Raw genomic sequence first — 22,071 nt, 5'->3', positions numbered from 1 at the left:
ACTGATGGGCACGAGCTCACTAAAAGCAGCACACTACATATAGACCACCACGTGGACCCAGACTACTAATTTTATCATATGCACTAGGAGTATAGCACGTACTTGTTTTAGCACAAGCACGAGGGCGAAGCCCCGAGGGCGAGTTGCCTGTATATTGAATAAAATACAAGGATTATCATGCTATAATTCTGTGTTTTATATCACAATGACCCCCTCACCGAATCATACCTTAATTGAGGCTACGTGACCGTGTAAGAAAAATAATATCACATGGAAGGGACTGCATGTATAGCAGGCCTTCTTTCTTCAATCCAAGGCCTGTGAATTAGGACTGCAACCTTAAATCGAGGCTACACACCCTATACTAGCTACCGTATAGCGGGTAATTTTCGTGGGGCAAAATTTTTGTGGTTTTTGTGGTTGAAGCTCTTACCACGAATAATTTACCCACGAATGAAGCGACCTTACTTAATTTTACCTGCAGTGCAAGCAGCAATCACGAAAATATTATCCAAAAAGTGAATAAATATTGCTCCACGAATGTTTTGCCCCCAGAAAAATACCCGCTATACAGTGTGCCTTTCCAATTAAACCAAATACCAACGAGCAGCAATTAACTTAGTGACATATTTATAGAAATTGGTAGCCTTTGATGAACAAAAGATATTTAACAATCAGAATGCAGGACTGATGAAGCCATGCATGCCTGGCCCAATTTAGTCTTGGTTCACTATTCTCACCTTTAGTGCTAGGCCTAGGAGGACCCATTGTGGCTGATACTGAAGCATCAGAAGTCTCTTGTTTCTGCTGCTTCTTTGGTTCACCCCTAACTCTGCTAGTTCGAGAATGTGGCGCTTTTTCACCATCTTGCACTGTAGGTAGTTGGACTTGACGGTCTGGTGTCAACTGGCTAGCTGTTATATTAAAAACATAGTACAAGCAGTGAATGAAGGGTGATGGCATGTACTACTTCTTCTGCAATGTACACTAATGGACTTACACAATGGTGCAGTTTGTGTGAGTTCTTCCTCTGCTGAGAGATACTCGGTAGAAGAATCAGAAGAGGAACAATCTGAACCAATTGACAATGATTACAATATTAATATAATTATAAGCACAGGATGCATACCTTGTTGACAATAACTTTGTCTGATTTTCACTGCCAAATATTCCATTGAAATGCTTTTGAGAGCATCGGCAATTTTGTCCCAGTCAATTCCATGTAGCTCCTTGACAATATATTGACATAGAGCCATTTTCTGTTTGTTTATATCTGTGAAAAGTTAGTTTTTACTAAGTACTAGTCTAACTATTCAAAATGTGTACACCTATATATACCGTTGGGATCATCATCTTGAATTCTGTCTAATTCCAGCTGAGGAATATGAAGTTCTTTACCAAAAGAAATTGGATTAGTCAACTCGCACAATTCTTTGTATAAATTTGCGAGTTTGAGTTTGGGAACAGGGCCAGGATTAGTCTCGACATCTCCAGCAATAATTAGCAACATTAAAAGAACCTTCAAAATCTGTAGTCTCCTTTTGAAGCTCACTACCAGTGCCATAGGAACACCAGGAGAATGTTTATACCGCTCAGTCTCAGTGTGTACACAGTTTGGACAATGTCTGTGTTTCTTGTGAACAAAGAGAGGTGACATTTTCCTCGAAACATCTTCCTGTTTTTGTACACAGAATGTGGGGGCTTCTATTGTGGGCAGAGAGAGACAGTCTCTAAGGGCTGTGGGAAGCATGGGTAGATTGATAGTGGTTGGTAATCAACACAGCATCAGTGTACGTGCCTTCATACAGTGAAAATAGAATCGGTGTAATTATATAAATAGAGTGGCCAATATCTATACTATAGGATATTGGTACAACAGACTCTACAGATCTAAAAACACAAGTGCCATAAAACCTTCTTTTTTTTTTCGTGAAAGTTACATTCAGGTTCAGACTTATTACAGAAATGTTTAGTATTAATTAAATGTTATAGCTAGTCTCATTATAAAAGGTAATATTCAGGCCAGCTAATTGAGTAAAAAAGTATCGCGAATGAATGATGAATGAAACATATATAGTATAATTATGATATACCTTCTACAACATTTCCACTGTCATAGCCCATGATTGAAAGCTAACAACAGTTCATTGATGAGATTGACTGCTCCAAGATCTAGATCAGATTGGCAGGCTGAGATGATTCTTCAATACAATGAATAGAGAGAACTGAAAAAAGGTTTGACTAGATCTAGCTGCATGGCTATAATAATTATATCCCACAACAAAAATACCAGCCCCTCCCCAAAAATGCACTACTAGACCTATTATGGTAGATCAAGATGCATTGTGCCAAATTAGATACATAAGTGAGTTAATGATGCAGGGACTGTAATCCTTTATAACTGTTGTTCAATGAATGCTTGTAATATATCACTATAATAAGCTATAATAACTGTGATTGGCGCGCATGCAAAAAGAGACATGAATTATGTGCATTGCATATAATTATAGTAGATCTATTAACTTTAAACTGAAGCAATTGCAGCAAGCATGTACAAGCATCTACTGCTGATGTCTACTATCAACTTTCAGATTTAATGTAAATGTTTGGTCTGAGTACACTACAATGACATGACTGCTATAGTGCTTATCTTATTGTATTCACTAAATAAATACAAATTGTACAACTCAGATGGCAGGCGTGACACACTCGGCAGAAATGAAAAGTTGGCCAATTCACAGCAAACGGAAGAGTATTTCGCCAGGTTATCATCGAACATAATCTTACTAACAAGTTCATTCGTGAGTTGGATCCTAATGATAATTATGACAGCAAGACACGTATTAGGAAGATGGTGAGACGTCGATTATTCCATTGCTTAAACTTATAAACCAACTGCCCAAGATCAACGCTTTCTTTGATATATTTCAATTCCCTTCTTTGCTACTTCTTTTTATCTTTGTGTTTCTCAAAAGTACGTTCTGCCACACGCCATAGCAGCTCGGGATCATCAGAGCTACCGTCCGCAATGGCATACAAGCTATAGGTAAATCAAACGATTCCATCAATTTACTCTCTTGAAGAGGCTGTCAGAACCTTTTTTACACATGCATGTAGTATAATCTTTTGATATCTCCATGCACTAATTATAGCTATGTGGGATCTGATCAAAATTATGCATGTGGGCACATTGTTATCGATCTACAAAATTGTGGTGCTGTGTAGCTACGTATACTGGACAACCAGTGATTGTCAAGGTATAAACGAAGCTGTTGACATAAATGGCGGTCATAATCGACATTTTGCACCCCTCTCTCTTCGATCCCAGGTGATACAAAGCTACCAGACCAAAAGGATCTCTTTCCTGCTGAAAGCTTAACATACAATTATCTGGAGGCTGGACTCAGTCCACACTTCCAAAATCAGATGTGTACTCTGTGTAAACCCTTAATTTATAACTGATTAACCATGCATTTAGAGAACAAAAGTTTGCCGTCATAATTATAATACAAAGGCCGGACTATTTTGTACACTTAGTGTTCACTGCCTGCATGGCCTTTATAATAATCCACAATTGGCTATTGAATTTCCTAGCTTGAGATCGCACAGAGTATTATACATTATAATCTATTGTTTTGTAATCGAAGCTGAATATTCTATCATTCTGATACTAGCTGACTGCATGCAAGTTCTTTTAACACCCTAGTATTTTCAGAATTGTCATTGTAATGAAGGCATGGTGAAAAAAGACAAGGAAGACCAAAACAGAAAGTTACTGCGTGATGCATGCTGTTTGTCCAGCCGTGCATGCATGTATAGTGTGTTTGTTTGAATAATCTCTCGTTCTATACCTGTAGGACATTGAGCCAGTCTGTTATCAAATTACAAGTGTCTGTGCATTCACTGTACTATTAGTTTTTCAATTACAATGTCCACAGGGTGAACTATTAATCGTATATCCGTTATAGGGTCAACAGTGGACGACAGTCATACCCATTGAAAATTAAATTAGTTGTCCATTCGACTCAATGCCCTCAAATTTCTGCCAGGCAAATAGATGTATGGGATGCTATATGAGCACATTTTCCACCAGTATACCATACGGCAGTGTTGTGTCCGTGTGTGTGGTAGAACTGTCAGGTAATGTGGAGCAAGTATTATTATATAGTTTAAACAATTAAAGTCGAATGTTGAAACAATAATTATGGATACTACTCTCCCCCATGCACCCTCTCCACTACCCTCACTCTAAAGAATCTGTACCTGCATGCATATGTGACATGTTGTGATATGTCTGTGGTGACCCATTAACAGATAACAGAACACCTCCATATCTTTGGACATCATCCCGCGCTAGGTTGAAAGTCTCAACAAGATGGACAGTCTGATAGGCCAGTGGGAAAGCTTCCGAAGTGTGTGGAACACAAGTTCTGACACAACAGTAACATTGTGACAACATGACACAACAACATGACACAACAACATGACTTGTACATGTAGACGTAACACTGAAACCTCAACAAGATCCAATATGCATACTATTATTGTCCACATTGAGTTAGCAGTTCCATCGTACATGCATGTGTTATTGTAGAGCATCTCGTATGTTGTGTAATCTGCTGGTTCACTCGTTAGATTCGTGGGTTTTTGTCTCGGTTCCACCACGTGCTACCAGCGAGCAGGAGGTTTGACATGTGCACAGCATGTTCTGAGTCAACTAGTTATATAATACATTGCATTAGTCAAACATATCATATACCTCTAATGACGCTAAATATAGATATATACAGTGTAATATCATTTGGAATGCTAGTGTACATTTTTACAGCTAGAGTACAATGTTTCTATTACGTTTTTTACTCCCAATCCATCTTTTACCTTCTCTCTTCTCAGGTTATAGAAACCTACCAGGCCGAAGGGTTCGCTTTCCTTCTGAAAGCGTTCAACTGTCCCAACTATCTGGAGGACCTCACTGGACTCAGCCAGCTGTACGCCCAGACTTACGATGATCAGGTGTGTACTCTATTACTGTAACAGTGGAACCCTTTAAACTAACGGGCACATTAGGGAACAAAGTTTTGGCCGTTAGCACAAAGTGTTCATTCCGAATGGATCTGCATGGATGCCTCGTCTTTATATCACAGTAGGGGGTTGGCGGTTAGAGGAGTTCTATACTGTATCGCTGTAACTCATGATCAGAATGCTGCATGTATATAGTAGTATGAGCTCTTTATATATAATTATATACACCATCAATTGAATCACTTGAACCCATTCACATTCATGCAGGTTTGGGAATTGAGTGAAGATGAAGAAGTTTAGACAATTGCAATGTGCATCACTAATAGTAAATTGAGTGTATATGCATGCATGTTTAATTTAATGTGATAATTATATATTTTTATCTATTCGAAGCAATGAACTATGATCGTGAGCAACTGTCACGTACCTGTATAGTCTCGCTAGGTCTGCTATGAGAGATGCCAAATGTAACACTTACGACAATATTCCACCATTCGAATGAGTTATTAATTTCTTTGCTTTCTCATGTTTTTTTCTAAACAAGTTATTGCCTACGTACATACATGCATGCACCAAGGCATAAATGAAACACACATGTACGTACCTTCTAGATCTGCAACATTTCCCCAGTCAGGGCCCATGCATATTTACAACGTTTATGCTGCTCCACTTATAATGGTATATATATATAGTATAATTATAGAGCCACTTTAGATCAGATTGACAGCTGCATGAGGTGAGGTGGATTTTATTATCTACTAGTAACTAGTAACTAGTAACTAAGCTATAGACTAACTACTGAAAGGTTTGACTAAGTATATTAGATCTATATCTACAAAAATACCATGCACTATATGCAAGATATGCACTAAAAAAAACAGTGTCAAAGTTCAGAGACAGAGCTTCTTTAGGAGCTTCCCTTTGGCTTCCCTTTGGCCTCAGATACCTGCATAGGAAATATACACACAACTGACACGAGTAAGCCCAGAATAATTACGATGCAGAGACTGGTTTGGTATAATATGATCAATCCTTTGGAGATGGTGTATAACTGTTGCTCGGAAACCAGTCAATGCTTTATAGTAACCTGGCATAGCTATGTGTGGGATCTGATCATCATGCATGTGTGTACATTGTCTCAAAACACATATAGTGCTGTGTGCATGTAGCTACTGTCTTTCTTTCCTTTTCGTTAGATTGCATACTGATATATACGTACGTTCAATCATGTGCCTCCCCAAAATCTATTTGCTGCTACATTTTGTCTTGCTCCTCTTGGCAGTTCGCTGAGGAACCTGATCTCTCAGGATTTTGCTTGACACATGCCCCTGATGGTATAGGTATCATTTGGGAACGAAGAAAATTAATCTCGGTGAAGTAGCTGGAGTACACAAAGCACTTTTTCATGCTTATACCTATAATACCATCCAATTAAGTTTCTCTGCGATTTTAATCGAGGCTTACTTTTAACAACGCGAGGGCTAACATGAATAATTCATGAGAATTATTTTGCTGTCTGTAAAAAGTCCAAGAGCAGTTCTGCTGCTAAACATGCATCAACTTTCATCTCATACTTGAGGCCATTCAGGACACAGTACACTATACTTAGTTACACAGCCTTAGCTGTACTATGAGGGTACTTTCGTTTCCAATCCCTCTTCTATACTCTATCTATGGTTCTATGTACACGTCTTGGCATACTTTTGTTAGCAGGGTAGCTGTTAGGTCTCAAGCTGTGCTGCATGTGCTAATGTCTCTGCAGTCTCTCTTGCTTTGCTCAAAAGTATGACAGGTAGAAGAAGTCTATGTATTTATTTAGTTTATTGCCCAGTACAAGTGCAACATGCAGCTATTATACATAATTATGCATTGCACTGGAGCAACAAAATGCCCTTGGCGTGAGGGCGTCTGCAATAACTAACTTGTTGCCCATGCAATGACGTCAAACTCTTCTAATTGGTCGAGTTGTTCCCTAAAAATTGTAGTAAGTGTTTTGAGTGAATTCCATAATTATAGTATTCTTAGTTTTTCTTACCACAACTAGTGCAAAAGAAGTAGCCTATAAAAGGGACCAAAATGAGTTATTGAGTGGGGCATAAGTCCAAAAGCAGATTTCATCCCCTGCATTTACACACAGTGCAACATGCCATATACCGTATACAGCGGGTAACTTTCGTTGGGTAAAATATTTGTTTAACTGGAAAGTGATGATTTTCGTTAGTATAAACTTCATTGCATGCACTGCTGCATTGCATGCGTTACGGTGAGTCACACCTACGTTTTCGTGGGGAAAATTTCATGTAGGTCAACTTGCCCACAAAAGAAACGAATCAGATTTTACCCCACGAAAATTACCTGCTATATATATACGATAATTATATTGCAGTGCATTATATGGCACATTGCAGATTGCAGTGGTTACTATGGTAGTGATGCAACACGCCATAATACAGAGCACTGGCAGTGACACTCACTGGGCATATATTAGTTTGCTTTGTATAGTGTACAATTGTTGACAATGATCCACACAGTCATTATAGCAGAGGAGAGATGAATAATCTTCAAGGATAGAAGCATGCATGTAGATCTACAATGTACACATTTTAATAGGTATTTTGCGTTTCCCTAATTTAAAAAGGAGGTGGATCTCCAATAAGGTCAAAGTTTACAAAGGTTGCTTCCGGCTATAGTTGGGCGTGGCCCAACCTTTCCGTTAGGACAGGAAGTCAGGTTGCAAGCAGAGGAGGTTGGACGATTTAAACTGCGGCAAAACAAGCTATGTAAAATTTTCAAATTTGCCTTCAACCTTCTTCAACCAGCTTGAGTCTTATTGTCTTATTTTTGGCATCCCTGAGCATTTACTTTATGTTATCTCTCTTGTATTGAATCTTAGTGGGAAGTGCAGCAACCACGAAATTTAAGACTCAATCCAAGTTTCTGGCTCATTGCTTTGAGTATCACTTTCTAGTGTGACGGGTTTTGTTAATTCGCTATACTATAGCTAGTATATAGAGTGTTGCAATCTTTTGCAGCCTTTTGGCTTAGCTAAGATAGCTACTTTACGTGCACATTCCTCCGTTGATATGTGACTGACCAACCTCCTCTGGGTTGCTCTGCTGCACAGTATATGCTATGAATATTTCTCCAAGTGGGTTAACCGACTTGATGACGTGACTAAACCACAGCATTACTGTATGAGATGCAAACAGAAGTGTAACTAAGCACGTGAACGATTATGCAATCTGATAAGGCGCCGCTATAACAACTCCTTTGCCCCACACCCACACCCACACATGCACACAACCCACACAAGCACACACACATGCACACACACCACACTCGTACACGCTTCAACTATGGAACTTACCAACGCCCCTTGAACGACAGCTTCCCTCTCAGACTGTAGTGGGGCCTGACAGACTTGCTCTGGCTCATCACTGGGAATGATGGCAAACTCTACAGAATCAGTACATGCTCCATTAGGTCTATCATACCCTCCTACAATCATTATCTTGTCTTCAAAAGCAGCAGCAAAACTTAAACATCGAGGCTCAGACAATTGACCTTTCAGCTCCTTCCAAACATCTTCACCAGCATGATAGACGTGGACAAGCTTCATGCCTTTTTGCTGGCCTGTCTCCGTATTAAATTTCCAGCCTCCAATTGCCAATACATGGTTGCGAAATGACACGCATGCAGATGTTTTTAATTCCAGATGTTGTATTTTCCTGAAGATGTCATGATTGTCGGTGTGAGAGGGGAACACTAGTATCACTGTGAACACTGGCATCACTGCAAACACTGGCATCACTGCAATCACTGGCATCACTGCAAACACTGGTAACACTGGCATCACTGAGAAGACATCACTGTAAACACTAGTATCACTGTGAACACTGGCATCACTGCAAACACTGGCATCACTGAGAACACTGGCATCACTGCAATCACTGGCATCACTGCAAACACTGGTATCACTGGCATCACTGGCATCACTGCAAACACTGGCATCACTGCATCACTGTGAACACTGGCATCACTGCAAACACTGGTATCACTGGCATCACTGCAAACACTGGCATCACTCTATAGTCTAGCCTCGAGACCAGCCGTTCGTTATCTGAAAGAACGCCTGGTCAAGTTCCAATGTAGCACTTGTTCTAGCTGAGTCAGCGTTTTATAGCATCATAATGATATTCATTGGTATTACACCTTGGGCGGACCTTTGCGGGCAATTACCGGTCCAAGAAATTCCTGGACCATAGGACGAGTGCTACATTGGAACTTGACCAGGCGTTCTTTCAGATAACGAACGGCTGGTCTCGAGGCTAGGCATCACTGGCATCACTGGCATCACTGCAAACACTGGCATCACTGGTATCACTGGCATCACTGTGAACACTGGCTTCACTGGCATCACTGGGAACACTGGCATCACTGTAAACACTGCATGTACTTATTGCGTAGGTAGGACTCTGTAATTATTAACTCTTTATGGATCCATCTTACATGAGACATCAACAAGCACCCAAGAGTCAAAGAGTCAATGTATTAAAAAACCACGCCCAGATCACGCCCAAATACAATCAATACCAGGCCTATAGTAGGCGACCTAGCGTTCAATTGGAGACGGATCGGCCTGGGGTCAAGGCTAGAGCAGAACAGGAGTTGAAACAAGAAGTGACTGTTGGACCTAGTTGGGCAGAGCCCGACCGTCCCTGACGGGAGGTCGGGTTGCAAGCCTATCTGGAATTTGTTCTGCGCATTAGGCCACTCCAAGTGATACTCTGGTTTCTGGTCCACCACCCGCATCAGATTTTATTCTTGGATTTCTATCCCATTATTTCTACTACGCATGTGCATAATGGTCCATGCGGTACAAATAGTGTGATAATGATATTCATTTGCAAAATAATGAGATTCATAAGGTGAAATTAATAATGGCATAATGAGAAAACCCGCCCGCCCGCATGCAATTAGAAAAACTTCAGGACCAGAAACCAGAGTGTCACTTGGAGTGGCCTTATGTAGTACTGCTATGATTCTCAAGTGGGTGTTAACCGGACGTGTAAATCACAAGGAAATACTGCATGCGGTTTTGCAACTAGCAAGCGCAAGCGGAAGTGTAACCAAGCCACGTGAAAAATGCTGCAATCTGATAGGGCGCCACTATAGTGGCGCTGGAACAAATCCCAGATAGGCTTGCAACCCGACCTCCCGTTAGGGACAGTCGGGCTCCGCCCAACTATGTTGGACCATGGAACAAGTGGCCAAACATTCACTGTCTGGATTTGTAGGAAGCTCTGTCCAGTCCTATTGTGGGCCACAGTGACATAGCCAGGACCATGGAGAGAGACCATGTACAGTCTACTGGTGCAAGCACTGAGGAAGCCAACGTTGTATAGGTATGAGAAGGGCAGGCAACTCAATGAGTGACTCTAGACTGCATAGGAAGATGACAATTCTGAGCCTGTGTTAGTGTACAGTGTGTTGTACAGTACATTATAGCATGAGATGAGTGAGTGCCTACTGCAATGGAGTCTTGTAAGCAATGGTGACAATTCCGAGCTGCTTCTGTTATTCTGGTTGAGTGTGTCTGTTTGGTTTGTGCTTTACACTGTGTTGGTGTGAGTGGTGTTTTCATATCATTCAATGGCTTCCTCTCTCTTACAGTTGAGGAGACAAAAAGAGGCACTAAGAATGGAGGTACAGGTACAGAGTACATTAGCTGGAAAATGCATTTGTGTCATACTTTGTAGAGTCCCTTAAAGTTATTCAAGGTCAGCTATAGTGTGTCCTATTCAGCACATGATGTGTGTTTCCCTGTAATGTATTTGAAGGTGTGCAATGTACAATTATGTACGACCCCCCCCCACCACACACACACCTTTAGGCCTACTATGCTGCTAAGAGAGGGGGCTCACGTAAACTGGCCACTCAGACGCTAACAGACCTCAGCAGTATGGAAAAGGGTCTGTCATCAGAGACTAAAAACTCCCCTGACACCCAGCCCTTACATGACGCCCACCTCCAGTCTGGTGAGCAGCTTAAGCAGTGAGGGACAGTCTGAAGACATGGGTCCATGGACAGGGGCTACTGAGGAACCTTCATCAAGAACAAGGTACGTGTGTATAATGTGTAGTTATGCAGTGCAATGAGTCGACTGTGTACTATTGAATGTACAGTACAAAGAATGGGAACCTAGCATGCTTACTAGTCTGTATGTACATGCACTTGTATACAAGGTATGCTTCAATCAAGAGTGCATAAGAAGAGAAGAGTGTCGAACTACTGATACTTCTACACAAACACTGCATTATTGTCACTAGTACATGTATGGTGTCCCTTTTATCACTATTGAACCATTTTGCATTTAACCAATTTTTATTAAATTTTCTCGTCACTTACTTCCTAAGCCCTCAAACTTTCACTCAGTATGACTATGACCATGTGACTCTTTAACCCCTCAGTTCCTGAGCCCCACCCCTCACTGTCTGACTCGGAAGAGGAGATAGACTTTGGATTCTGGGAGAAGGCGTCCACCCTACCCTCGGACAAGACCCCAACCAAGGACCTAAACTTATTATGAGACTATAGACTGTCACACATTTTGTCTGTTTTTTATCGTCTATTCTGACAATGTATACGTAATAATTATAAATTGTTCATACCATTGCAATTGTTTATGCATATATATTATAATTATAAACTACTAGCTTTAATAATGTACTGTTACGTATATACTAGCTTTTTACAATCCAATCAAACATTATATGTGTATACAACTCATAATAATTGTTTTTTGCATGATTTAATAAACAATTATTATGATAATTATTCTGTGCTAGATAATAAGAGCCTTTCTCATGACATGATATGTATATACATAATTATATAGCAATTCATGACAATTAAAGTGAACCAATGATATAACTAGGCACTTATAAAGAATAAGTCCACAGTTGGAATGTAATCAGATAGTTGTGTCTGTCCTCCGGCTACAATGACCTCTCCACTAGGAAGTACTGAGCATGTGCAGTTGTATCGTGCAGTAGGCAGGTCTCCCACTTTCACCCACCTCCTGGTATCAGGCTGGTAGAGGTGGATCGATGAACTTGGTTTGCCTCTGTCGTCCCGTCCACCAACGACTAATAGTGACCTCCCAATACTGAGAGGAGCTGAACAAGGATTTGAGAACTTGAGTGGTACTTTTTGTAAAAGAGTGGGTGTGTCCAGGTTGGAAAGGGTCTTTGCAATGAGTTCATTGAGGTCAACGTGGTGCCCTGTCTCGGTTAGACTCCCAGTGTGATCCAACCCTCCCATTAGATAGAGGGTGTTTCCTATGAGAGTCGATTTCAGTCCTGATCGTGGGTTAGGTAGTGACTGAGCAATGTACCATCTTTTTGATGCCACGTTCAACACCTCCACAGAGGAGGAGATACGTCCTTCATCATCAGTCCCACCAGCTACAATTATGTGGTTGTTGAAGGAGACAGCTGTTGAGGAAGAAAGAGCAATGTTCATTGGTGGATACGGGTGAGTCCATTCCCCTGACACAAAGATAGAAAGTTGATTGTTTCGTTTGTTGTTTCGTGTGTCAAGTCCTCCCACCAGCACTAGTCGATTAGCTAGTGATGTCATACCAAACCACTTGGCAGTGTACTCTGGTAGTTTGGTCCACTGATCTTGCTCGAGCTTCATCACTGTACCAATATACACCGTGTCACCGATAACAACACTCTGTACCGAGCCACCCATCTTGATTGGCATGTCTTTTCCTCTTCTCCATTTCATAGTGAGTGGAGGGGGACCCTGAATAATGAATGAGTGTAATTAGGATAGTGTCTACTAACAAGCGAGTGTTACTATAGTACAGTAGCAATAATTGTATGCACACTAAATCACTTTTCTCTAATTAGCTTAAGAGGTGATGCCCACCAGTCCACTAGCAAGTACCGGTATAGTACGATTATAACGGACTGTTGCTATGTTGTTGCTAAGTGCAATGCACTAACCACAAAACGCCCCTCTGGAATTATATAGGCTGATATATAAAATAAAATAACAGTAACATGTAGGACTCCGTTAATGTTCAGTACTGCTGGAATTTCTTCTTTGCACTTTTTTTGTAAGATTCTGTGTTTCTAAGTCTAATGCATGCATGATGCTAGCCTCTACACAGGCTCTTCTTTTTCTGTTCTTTATCACAATCGTTCAATAAGATAAAATACTGTATTAATTGTTCAATGAGATAAAATACGGTATTAATTGGAGGAATAAAGAAAGAAATAGACGTAGGGTTAGGAAAAAGGAGAGCCTGTATCGGGAAGTCGCGTGAGGGTAGAAGGTAGTCTCGCGAGCAGACTTGTCCTAGAGGAAACGTCTGGTAACTATTGCAGCAATTCCATGGCACTGAGGAATGTAGTCACGTGCAAGATATTTGTTAATTAACCAAATTCACATGTAGACAAATATTTTCATTCGCAGCTAGCTAGCTCTTGCTTGGTCTGAGCTCCTTGTACCGAGTTCCTTCGCAGCCAGGTATGGTTCAATACTAAAATTAGCCTTTGCTAGAGTCAATAATCCTTCTTTCACGTTCATTTTATGCTATAATAGGAAAATATACGGGATGTTACCCGCCCACTATGACGTGGACAAATCTGATTGGCACTGCCAACATTCTGGTAGGGGTCCACGGAATTGCTGCAATAGTGACCAGACGTTCCCTCCCTCCCACGTCTGCTCGCGAGACTAGGTAGAAGGGTGGTAGAAGGGTGAAAATGAGCGTGGGCATGCTGAGCTAGAGATGTTGGACTGCCCACGCAGAAATCTATGACTAATAAAGCAGCAAGCTGGACATGGACTTGGAACTGGAAGTTTGCAAGCACTATAGCTAGCTATACCTTAGGCTTAGCTAGATGATCTACTAGTCTAGATTGAATTTGCAATTGTGTGTTCAGATTCTATCAGACTATCACCTTGTCTTTCTACATGCTATAGTCTATAGTATAGATCAAGAATAGCTTAGTCATCATTATCATATAGCAGGTAGCTACTGCCACCAGAGCTGGCCACGCTGGTTCTCTGATCTGACTTGCAGCACAGCTTGGTGGTTGTCACAGTACAGTCTTATTAAAACTCTGAATGCGTGGGAGAATACCTTACGTCACGATTGTGGGCTACATATCGCCCACGTTCATAAAAATCCTTGTGGATCACGCGATTTCCCAAACCAGGCCTTACTTTTTCTTAACTGTACGCCCATTTCTTTCTTTGCTGCCTCACTATGTCTTTCTTATGATTTATGGATGAACAGTGACAACAGCAAGAAAAAGTAAGGCCTGGGAACGAGGCTAGCATGATGCATTAATTCTGCTTCGCACTAAGTATCTATAGAAGCGGGGCTTGAGCTGCGTTGCAGCAGTGCGTAGGCGAGCTCTGCGAGCTTCTTCGGCTTAATTGGTTGTGAGGTAGACCGTCGAGCAGGAGTAGTGGGTGGAGCTATTTTGCAGCAGCAGTAGTGAGGTGGGGGTGTTTTGCAGCAACAATTTGTGTTAAGCCATTCGTTGGTCCATGCCAATCTTATACGCAGCAGATACTAGCTGGTACATATTGTCTAGAAGAGACAAGAGATGGAGATATGTCTATATGGTTGTCTCTGTTATTTTCTATTTATCGTGTTACTAAGAGTAAGATATAGACAGAGTTGCTAGGATTGCCAGGAAAAGAAAAGCGCGAAAAAGTGAAGCAACAAGAAATTCGGCGAGTGCATAACTCCAATCCGTTACAACGTCATTCGCATGTACTGTTTCAAGAAATTTAAGCTATAATTATTATTGGTACTTTTCCTGGCCAATAAGTACAGTAGTACATATAAATGTGACGTTGATTAATTTGTCATCGTCCTGTAATTATAATCTTACGACATGTTGCTATTCCATTGGGATATAAACTAGTTACAACGTTCTATATAATAAATATAGGTTCCCCCAGGGAAGTACGGAATATGGCTCATATTTCCTACAAGCACTATTTAACTTTTGAATCATCTTGAAAATTCAGTTGTACACAGCAAAATAGCAATACAGATGCATTTGTAGACTTTGTTTTGTGCTATTGTCATAATTATATTAACCTGCATGCAGTCTAAGCTACTTATTACATGATATGCTCATGAGGCCTGAAACACTGCAGTTCAATTCTTGCTCGGTATTTCTAGTCAAGGTTATAATTATGGCTCAGAGTACGGGCCAAGTAGTGTTGGTGGACTTGTGCATGCAATGTAAAACGGCAGCTGCTGATATTGGGGCAGGTCTTGTCAAAGTTTTGGCTTCCAGAACCTAGCTGCTTGGAGAAGTACGTAAGTAGATAGTTGTCATACTCGACAGCTGTAATTGTAACTGCATATTCTGAGGCAGAAGTGGCTGTGAGAGCCAAGCTTGACTGATATATTTTTGAAATAAATGAATCAGTTGTTGACTGGTTGCATGGCTTATAACCAACCGCCTCAGCCTCGGGGTACGCCCTCGGCATTGGTTGGTTATAAGCCAGTTAACCAGTCAATAACTATATAACAAGATCAGCAATATTAAAATAATGCATTTCGTCTCACCTGTCTCCGTTGTTGAATGACGGCGTCTCTCCTAACCGGCTCAGCATCTTTGTGCTCAATATATTCCCTATGTGCCTGTACAGGGGGAACGTTGGTGGAAATCTTCTAACAGACGTGAATATTAATATTAGTATTATTTCTACATTCCGCATGTACAGTACTAGAGTGTGTGCAAATACCTGTAAGAGAGCGTCCCTCTCAACTAGAGCAGCATCTCTCTGGGAAATGAGGTCAGTGATCGTTGAATCTTGTTCACTGAGTTGTCTGTCCTTGTCAGCAATCATACCATCCTTGGTGGCAGCATTAGCACGGACACGATTCAATATCTGAAAAGTGAAAAACGTTATCAACTTACATGGTTAGCAAATACCGAAATTGCTTAAAAGCAAATGTAAAACTGGTTCTGCTGACCTCTTGCAGTCTAACCAGTTGAGTATCCTTTTCTGCTACTTCTTCATCTTTTTGTGCCAGAATTGCATCTTTCTGATCCAGTTGATCTTCTTTTTGTGCAAGTAGTGCAATGCTTTGTTCAAATTGGTGGTCTCTTTGCACTATAACTGCATCTTTCTCAGTTATTTGCTCATCTTTCCTCTCCAGTATCCTGTCCTTCTCGACCACCTCTCTCTGAGAACAGAGTACAACATGCAGTGTCGACCCTTGCACCCACTAGCTCACTGGACTGGACTCACCTGTAGAGCCTCTATCCTCATCTCCTTTGCCCTGAGGGTCCTGGCAGTCTTCACTCGTGCAATGTCCAGCTGGAGCAGTCCTCCGTCCATCTCCCTCCCCACCTCCTCCAGAGACGAGAGGAGCTCAGCGGTGGTCGGTCTTCTCTCTGAGGTGTTGGCCAGACACTCCCTCACCAGACCAAACAGAGGGTGCTCACGTCCACCCGCCAGACTCCTCTCAAGGAGAGCCGTGTAGGGACCTCGACGCTCAAACTCTGAGCGAGCCAGGAGGTGGTCTGGATTGTTGGGGTCGCTGTACGTGGGGGCAAGGAGATCTCTTGGAAACACCTGGAGTGGAAGAGTATGATGATTCCATTAGTACACAGTGCATTCGCTGCAGGCAATACAGGCAAAAGTCAACAATTTACAATACCACAAATACAGACCCCATTACACAAAGCAAACTGTAATACTGCAAGGATCTCACATTAACTATACACACGTACTTGTGTGAGTGCAAACAATTGCAGCACTCCGAAAGAGAAGACGTCCAGACTGGGTCCGTACACACTGTGGCCTCTGTCAGAGAGGGCCTCGGGCGGCATGTACACCAGTGTCCCAGGAAACCTCGTCAGAGTCCTGGCCAGTCGACCAGGCTCCAGATTCACGATACGAGAGTTACCAAAATCTGTGATCTTGGCTCTCAGAGATGCTGTCAGCAGGACATTCCTGGCAGTGAGGTTACGATGGATCACGGACTCACGATGCAGGTGGAGCAGCCCTCGAGCCACACAGACCAGAATGTACTGGCAGACAGAGAGGGGGATGTTGGGGGTGGACTCCATGAGATCGTCCAGACTTGAGTCGAGCCTCTCCGTGACCAGGAGGGGCAGTCGAGAGCCAGTCACAAAACACAGCCCAATGAACTGGGTGATGTTGGGGTGACGGATGCGAGTCATGAGTCGACACTCTCGAAGGTAGTTCCCAGCTATGTTGGCCACTCCACCACGCTCGTCCGTCTCCAGGAGAACCTCGTGGATCTTCTTGGCTGCATACACCTCACCATTGATCTTCACCTGTGCATGGAGGCAGTCACACTTGAATAGCTAGCAGATACACTAGAGACAGTGCACAGAAACAGAGCATGCAGTGACTGACCTCTTGAACAGAGCCATAGGAGCCAGTTCCTAGAACTCTCTCCTCTCCAAAGTGCTCCACATTCTCCAGCACAAACTCCCTCAAGTTAGCGTCATCTTGAAGAGAAAACATTGCAGCCATCAATCTTATCTCTGCGCTGCATTCTTTTGTAAAGCTACAAGACACGCCCTCGTTTGTATAAAGAATTCCAATCTCCTTTGTTGCAAAAAAATATTGCTGAATCAGCAAACCACGTGCTTTTGAGAACAGTCAAGAAAGAAAATGTTAGTCTGACACTTTTGAAGCATGGAGGAAGTTGGCCAAACTATTGCTTGTATTTGGTGGAAGCTTTGTCCAGTCCTATTGTGGACCACAGTGACATAGTCAGGACCATGGAGAGAGACCATTGCTGAGGAGAGCGAGTTCCTGGCCAATCAGGACATGACGAAAGCTGCTCGTAAAGATGCAGAGTCTGGTGACACACTGGATGATGAGTGAGTGGTAGTGTTGTTATTAGCCTAACAGGTTCTATCTAGTGAGGGGGGAGCTTCTCTATAGGATATACGTACTCCCAACGTATACACTGTATGTATGGGGGGGGGGGCTTTGATTTGTTTGGATGTCCGGAATAGCAGAAATGTGTTTGAAATTGTTATGATGTTGAAGAGTGCGTGAGTACATGTATTACAAGCACTGTCATGGCCTCTAATGACACGAGTATTTGACCTTTGCCAGTGCTTGTGTTATGGTGGAGTTGCTTGAAACTATTATAGCCATTGCCTTTGCTACATGTAGAGTTTTGAAGATGTGTTTGTGTTTGTAGAGTTATAGTAATATTATTGCTTTAGCCAGAATTCACGTACACTATTACTGTTCATGTATTTCCCTCCCTACCAGACCTGAGTATTTGTACCGACCAAGGTAAGGTGGACTTTGACCCCAACGAGGAGAGATTACTAGCGGAGCTCCACCTAGCAACCAGCGGTAGCAACACACCCGGAGTGGATCAGATCATTATAGACAATGAGAAACTGATGCTGGAAAAGTGAGTGATTGCATGTCAGACAACTATATACATTGTAGGTCTCTTTCTGAGAGCTTTGTTGACTTGTATACACGTAGACGTGTGTTATTAAGCGGAGGTGCCTATAATCCCAGGAACGATATGAGCGCTTATAATTGAAGAGTGCCTAATAAGAAAGCTTTTAGTGTCCGTCATTTAGAAAACAAGTGAAACGCAGAACTTGTGCTCAATGGCTCTTTTGCAGCTGCTGAGCTTACCTTCACTTTTGACAGCATTGTTAGAGGACACAACATAAATTAGTTTGGAGACCTGCTGTAGGATAGATACTACTGCTAGAGCTGATTGCTAAACACGGAGTAACAAGAGACAGGAGCTGGACCTAAGCTTAACAGTGAGTGGTACTTATCAACCAATAGCACCTAATAACACACTCCTTCTGTCAGTTCCCTAAACTCTAGAAGGCTTGTATTATAGCAGTGGATGAATCTATCTTCAATCCTCACAATCACAGAATTCAACACAGGAATTTGCGTAACTATAGAACTATGCCTAAGAGGTGGTTATTTTGGTCTAGAGGTGGTTATACCAAACACCACCGACCAGTGTGTGGGCGTGTTATAGCAATCCTATAATCAGTCACAGTGGTGTTGGTACATGCACTATACAACTTTAATTGGTTGATCCGTTGCCCAGGATGAGTGTGGACTCTCGACTTATCATTGGCTGCGGCCAGACCCGACAATGATCCCCGGTTGGGGTAAAGCGGGGAAAGTGAAAGTTGGAAAGTGAGTGGGTAGCCTCGACTCCAGCCCCTTCAACAGTGGGCTTTTCCCTGCGGCCTGGAATCGAGGCTAGTGAGTGGGCACCATGATGAGTTGGCTCTCTTTAAATCCAAGGGCAGGAAATAAATAAAAATGGCTCTATACTAGTGAGTTGTGTCACATCAATTAGTGTGTAGTGAAGCTTTCTTATTCTTCACTGAAGTATGATTATAGTGCAGTAAAGTACCATGAACAAAATAAATGTCCTATTAATAATTATTGTCTATACGCTTATTCTAGATCAACTGATTGATTATCTTCTGTACTATTGTTTGATTTTTCCACCCCTGACCTTTGCCCCCCCCCCAGTTAGTGCGGCCACTTTCAACACGTCCAAATGTGGAGAGATGGAGTCTGGAGATAAGCTTTGTTGAGGAGACAAGAAGAGGCACTGAGAATGGAGGTACAGGTACAGAGTACATTAGCTGGAAAATGCACTTGTGTGATACTTTGTAGAGTCCCTTAAAGTCATTCAAGGTCAGCTATAGTGTGTCCTATTCAGCACATGATGTGTGTTTCCCTGTAATGTATTTGAAGGTGTGCAATGTACAATCTTGTATGACCCCCCCCCCTCACACACGCCTTTAGGCCTACTATGCTGCTAAGAGAGGGGCCTCACGTATACTGGCCACTCAGACGCTAACAGACCTCAGCAGTATGGAAAAGGTTCTGTCATCAGAGACTAAAAACTCCCCTGACACCCAGCCCTTACATGACGCCCACCTCCAGTCTGGTGAGCAGCCTATAAGCAGTGAGGGACAGTCTGAAGACATGGGTCCATGGACAGGGGCTACTGAGGAACCTTCATCAAGAACAAGGTACGTGTGTATAATGTGTAGTTATGCAGTGCAATGAGTCCACTGTGTACTATTGAATGTACAGTACAGAGAATGGGAACCTAGCATGCTTACTAGTCTGTATGTACATGCACTTGTATACAAGGTATGCTTCAATGTATGCAGTTTAGGTGTGTACAGGGAAACGTGTGTCAATTGAGAACACTAGCTCACAATATTTGTACATGACATTGTACAGTACGTGTACCAGACCCTTCATCACACTACCAGTTTGAATGTGTCCATGTGTTGTTTATCCTGGCTTACAGCTATAGTGGTATAATTGTTGAGCCATTTTGCATTTGCATTAGAACTATTATCATATGTGATTTTCTCACCCCTTACTTCCTATAAGCCCTCCAACTTCCACTGAGTATGACTATGACCATGTGACTCTGTAACCCCTCAGTTCCCGAGCCCCACCCCTCACTGTCTGACTCAGAAGAGGAGATAGACTTTGGATTCTGGGAGAAGGCGTCCACCCTACCCTCGGACAAGACCCCAACCAAGGACCTGAACTTGTTATAATATGAGACTATCACATAATTATTTTATCTGTTTGTGTGATCTATTATTATGTACAACAGATCGACCATTGTTTACTTTTGCAATGCATACATGTACTTATCAACTAGAAGAGCTTTTCTCAACATTATTCATAAAATTATTACATTGACCTTTCAGTTAAGATAAACAATTACAACACATAAATTATAAATAATATTCTAGAACTTATAGCTAAATAAGTAACAAACATGCAATGAGGTAATCTGCTGTAAATATACGTACCTAATTATACACTCTGCGTAGTTAAGGCCCGGGTCTGGCTGTAAATACCAAAATTTAACACTATGTTCATACTGCTGTATTATTTGCAATGTACAGTGTATGCTGCATCAAAATGATCCAAAATGAAGCTCAATGTTTTCTTTTTCCAATTAGCTTAATTCAATTATGCTAATTAGCCCAAAAATGGTGATGACGTCATGGCACTTTTAATAAGAAGAACTACAAATGCGGTCATGAAGCTGCTAAGATCAAGCTTCAAAAACAAGGCTAGATGAACTTTAGTTGGGCGGAGTCCAACCAACGCTGCGCTCTGGGTTGGGTATCAGTACACGTAGCAGTTTTGTTCCACCGGTACTTGAGACAGAGTATGAATATTGTTTAATCTTTAAGTGGCTGACAACCGCATGGCTCAGGGGTGCGATATAAAGAAATCAATTAACTATTTGGATGGCTATTCTAGCTGACTGGATCTAGCTATAGTTGTTTTGGAATTCAAGAAAGACCTCAGACTCTTAGAGAAAGTAGAAGAATACTTTAGCCTGTAATATAAGATTTAGTACAGGCAGAAATAAACTTTTTCATAATAGTTAGACATCTAGCACAAGGAGAGGTACAGCCAGCTATAAGACTACCCCAAGGCTTCTGAGAAGCTTTTCGAAGACCAAAGAAGGCATACATAACACAGGTTTTGTCCAAACTAATGATCTAATCTTATTGGTAGCACAACAAAACTTAAAACAAAGACAAGTCCTTTTAATTAATTAATACATACTGTTCAAGCTTCATTCATAGATGCTAAGATAGACTACGCTTCTTTTCTAGTAGCCTAGATATCCAGCAGGAGCTGTTTCTGCATTCTCCAGAGAAATACAGTGTCCCAGCTCGCCTTGTCAGCTAAATTGAGCTGTAAGGTTTCCCACTTGAACGCAGCAATCTGATTGGGCTGCAAATTTCTTGCAGTGGGAACAAAACTGCTACATGTACTGATACCCAACCATGAGCGAAGCGTTGGTTGGACTCCGCCCAACTAGATGAACTTATCATTGCTAGGTACTAGTATCTGGCGGGGGAAGAGCAGGAGTTACTGTATTCTTGAGATACACGACATAGCCTACCTCTAGAGTGGCTGTCAGAGCTAAAGAAGCCAGTATAGCTAAGGCAG

At 41.9% G+C, this 22,071-nt stretch overlaps 4 protein-coding genes across 9 annotated transcripts in view; 2 read left to right on the top strand and 2 right to left on the bottom strand.

The window, feature by feature from the left end:
• The window catches only part of LOC135337585 (uncharacterized), a 63,779-nt gene extending 61,513 nt beyond the window's left edge, over positions 1-2,266 (bottom strand). For all 4 annotated transcript variants that reach the window (XM_064533521.1, XM_064533522.1, XM_064533523.1 and 1 more), the window contains exons 1-5: positions 2,094-2,266; positions 1,339-1,737; positions 1,130-1,273; positions 1,001-1,072; positions 741-914 (exon numbers count right to left, since the gene is read on the bottom strand). In XM_064533521.1, the coding sequence (XP_064389591.1) occupies positions 741-914; positions 1,001-1,072; positions 1,130-1,273; positions 1,339-1,737; positions 2,094-2,124 (820 nt within the window). In that variant the 5' untranslated portion in view covers positions 2,125-2,266. The remainder of the gene's footprint in view (positions 1-740; positions 915-1,000; positions 1,073-1,129; positions 1,274-1,338; positions 1,738-2,093) is intronic.
• The window catches only part of LOC135337660 (uncharacterized), a 71,765-nt gene that overhangs the window by 41,958 nt on the left and 7,736 nt on the right, over positions 1-22,071 (top strand). The window contains exons 4-7 of one of the 2 annotated variants that reach the window (XM_064533648.1): positions 19,157-19,391; positions 19,594-19,693; positions 19,873-20,102; positions 20,530-20,716. In XM_064533648.1, the coding sequence (XP_064389718.1) occupies positions 19,682-19,693; positions 19,873-20,102; positions 20,530-20,557 (270 nt within the window). In that variant the 5' untranslated portion in view covers positions 19,157-19,391; positions 19,594-19,681 and the 3' untranslated portion in view covers positions 20,558-20,716. Of the gene's footprint in view, positions 1-19,156; positions 19,392-19,593; positions 19,694-19,872; positions 20,103-20,529; positions 20,717-22,071 lie in introns of those variants that run through there. The other variant, XM_064533647.1, reaches the window with a different exon arrangement.
• LOC135337166 (uncharacterized) lies at positions 11,655-17,652 on the bottom strand. Its single transcript, XM_064533066.1, has 7 exons — positions 17,461-17,652; positions 16,809-17,378; positions 16,324-16,650; positions 16,046-16,258; positions 15,814-15,960; positions 15,635-15,709; positions 11,655-12,834 (listed from the first exon to the last, which is right to left on the bottom strand). The coding sequence occupies exons 1-7, from the start codon at positions 17,578-17,580 to the stop codon at positions 11,956-11,958; spliced, it is 2,331 nt and encodes a 776-aa protein (XP_064389136.1). The 5' UTR covers positions 17,581-17,652; the 3' UTR covers positions 11,655-11,955.
• The window catches only part of LOC135337650 (uncharacterized), a 102,374-nt gene continuing 98,003 nt past the window's right edge, over positions 17,701-22,071 (top strand). The window contains exon 1 of one of the 2 annotated variants that reach the window (XR_010395210.1): positions 17,701-17,933. The gene's annotated coding sequence lies outside the window, so the exon portion shown is untranslated. The remainder of the gene's footprint in view (positions 17,934-22,071) is intronic. The other variant, XM_064533630.1, reaches the window with a different exon arrangement.

Source organism: Halichondria panicea, chromosome 6 (genome assembly GCF_963675165.1).
Source record: "Halichondria panicea chromosome 6, odHalPani1.1, whole genome shotgun sequence".
Classification (NCBI taxonomy): domain Eukaryota; kingdom Metazoa; phylum Porifera; class Demospongiae; order Suberitida; family Halichondriidae; genus Halichondria; species Halichondria panicea.
The sequence above is the reverse complement of the archived record's forward strand: the minus strand, read 5'-3'. Positions and strand labels throughout refer to the sequence as shown.

Coding starts and splice junctions, on each gene's coding strand:
- LOC135337166 (XM_064533066.1), bottom strand. CDS start 17,580: ATGGCTGCAATGTTTTCTCTTCAAGATGACGCTAACTTGAGGGAGTTT. Junction 17,379..17,460: donor CCTATGGCTCTGTTCAAGAG/GTCAGTCACTGC, acceptor CTCCATGCACAG/GTGAAGATCAATGGTGAGGT. Junction 15,961..16,045: donor AACTGGTTAGACTGCAAGAG/GTCAGCAGAACC, acceptor TTCACTTTTCAG/ATATTGAATCGTGTCCGTGC.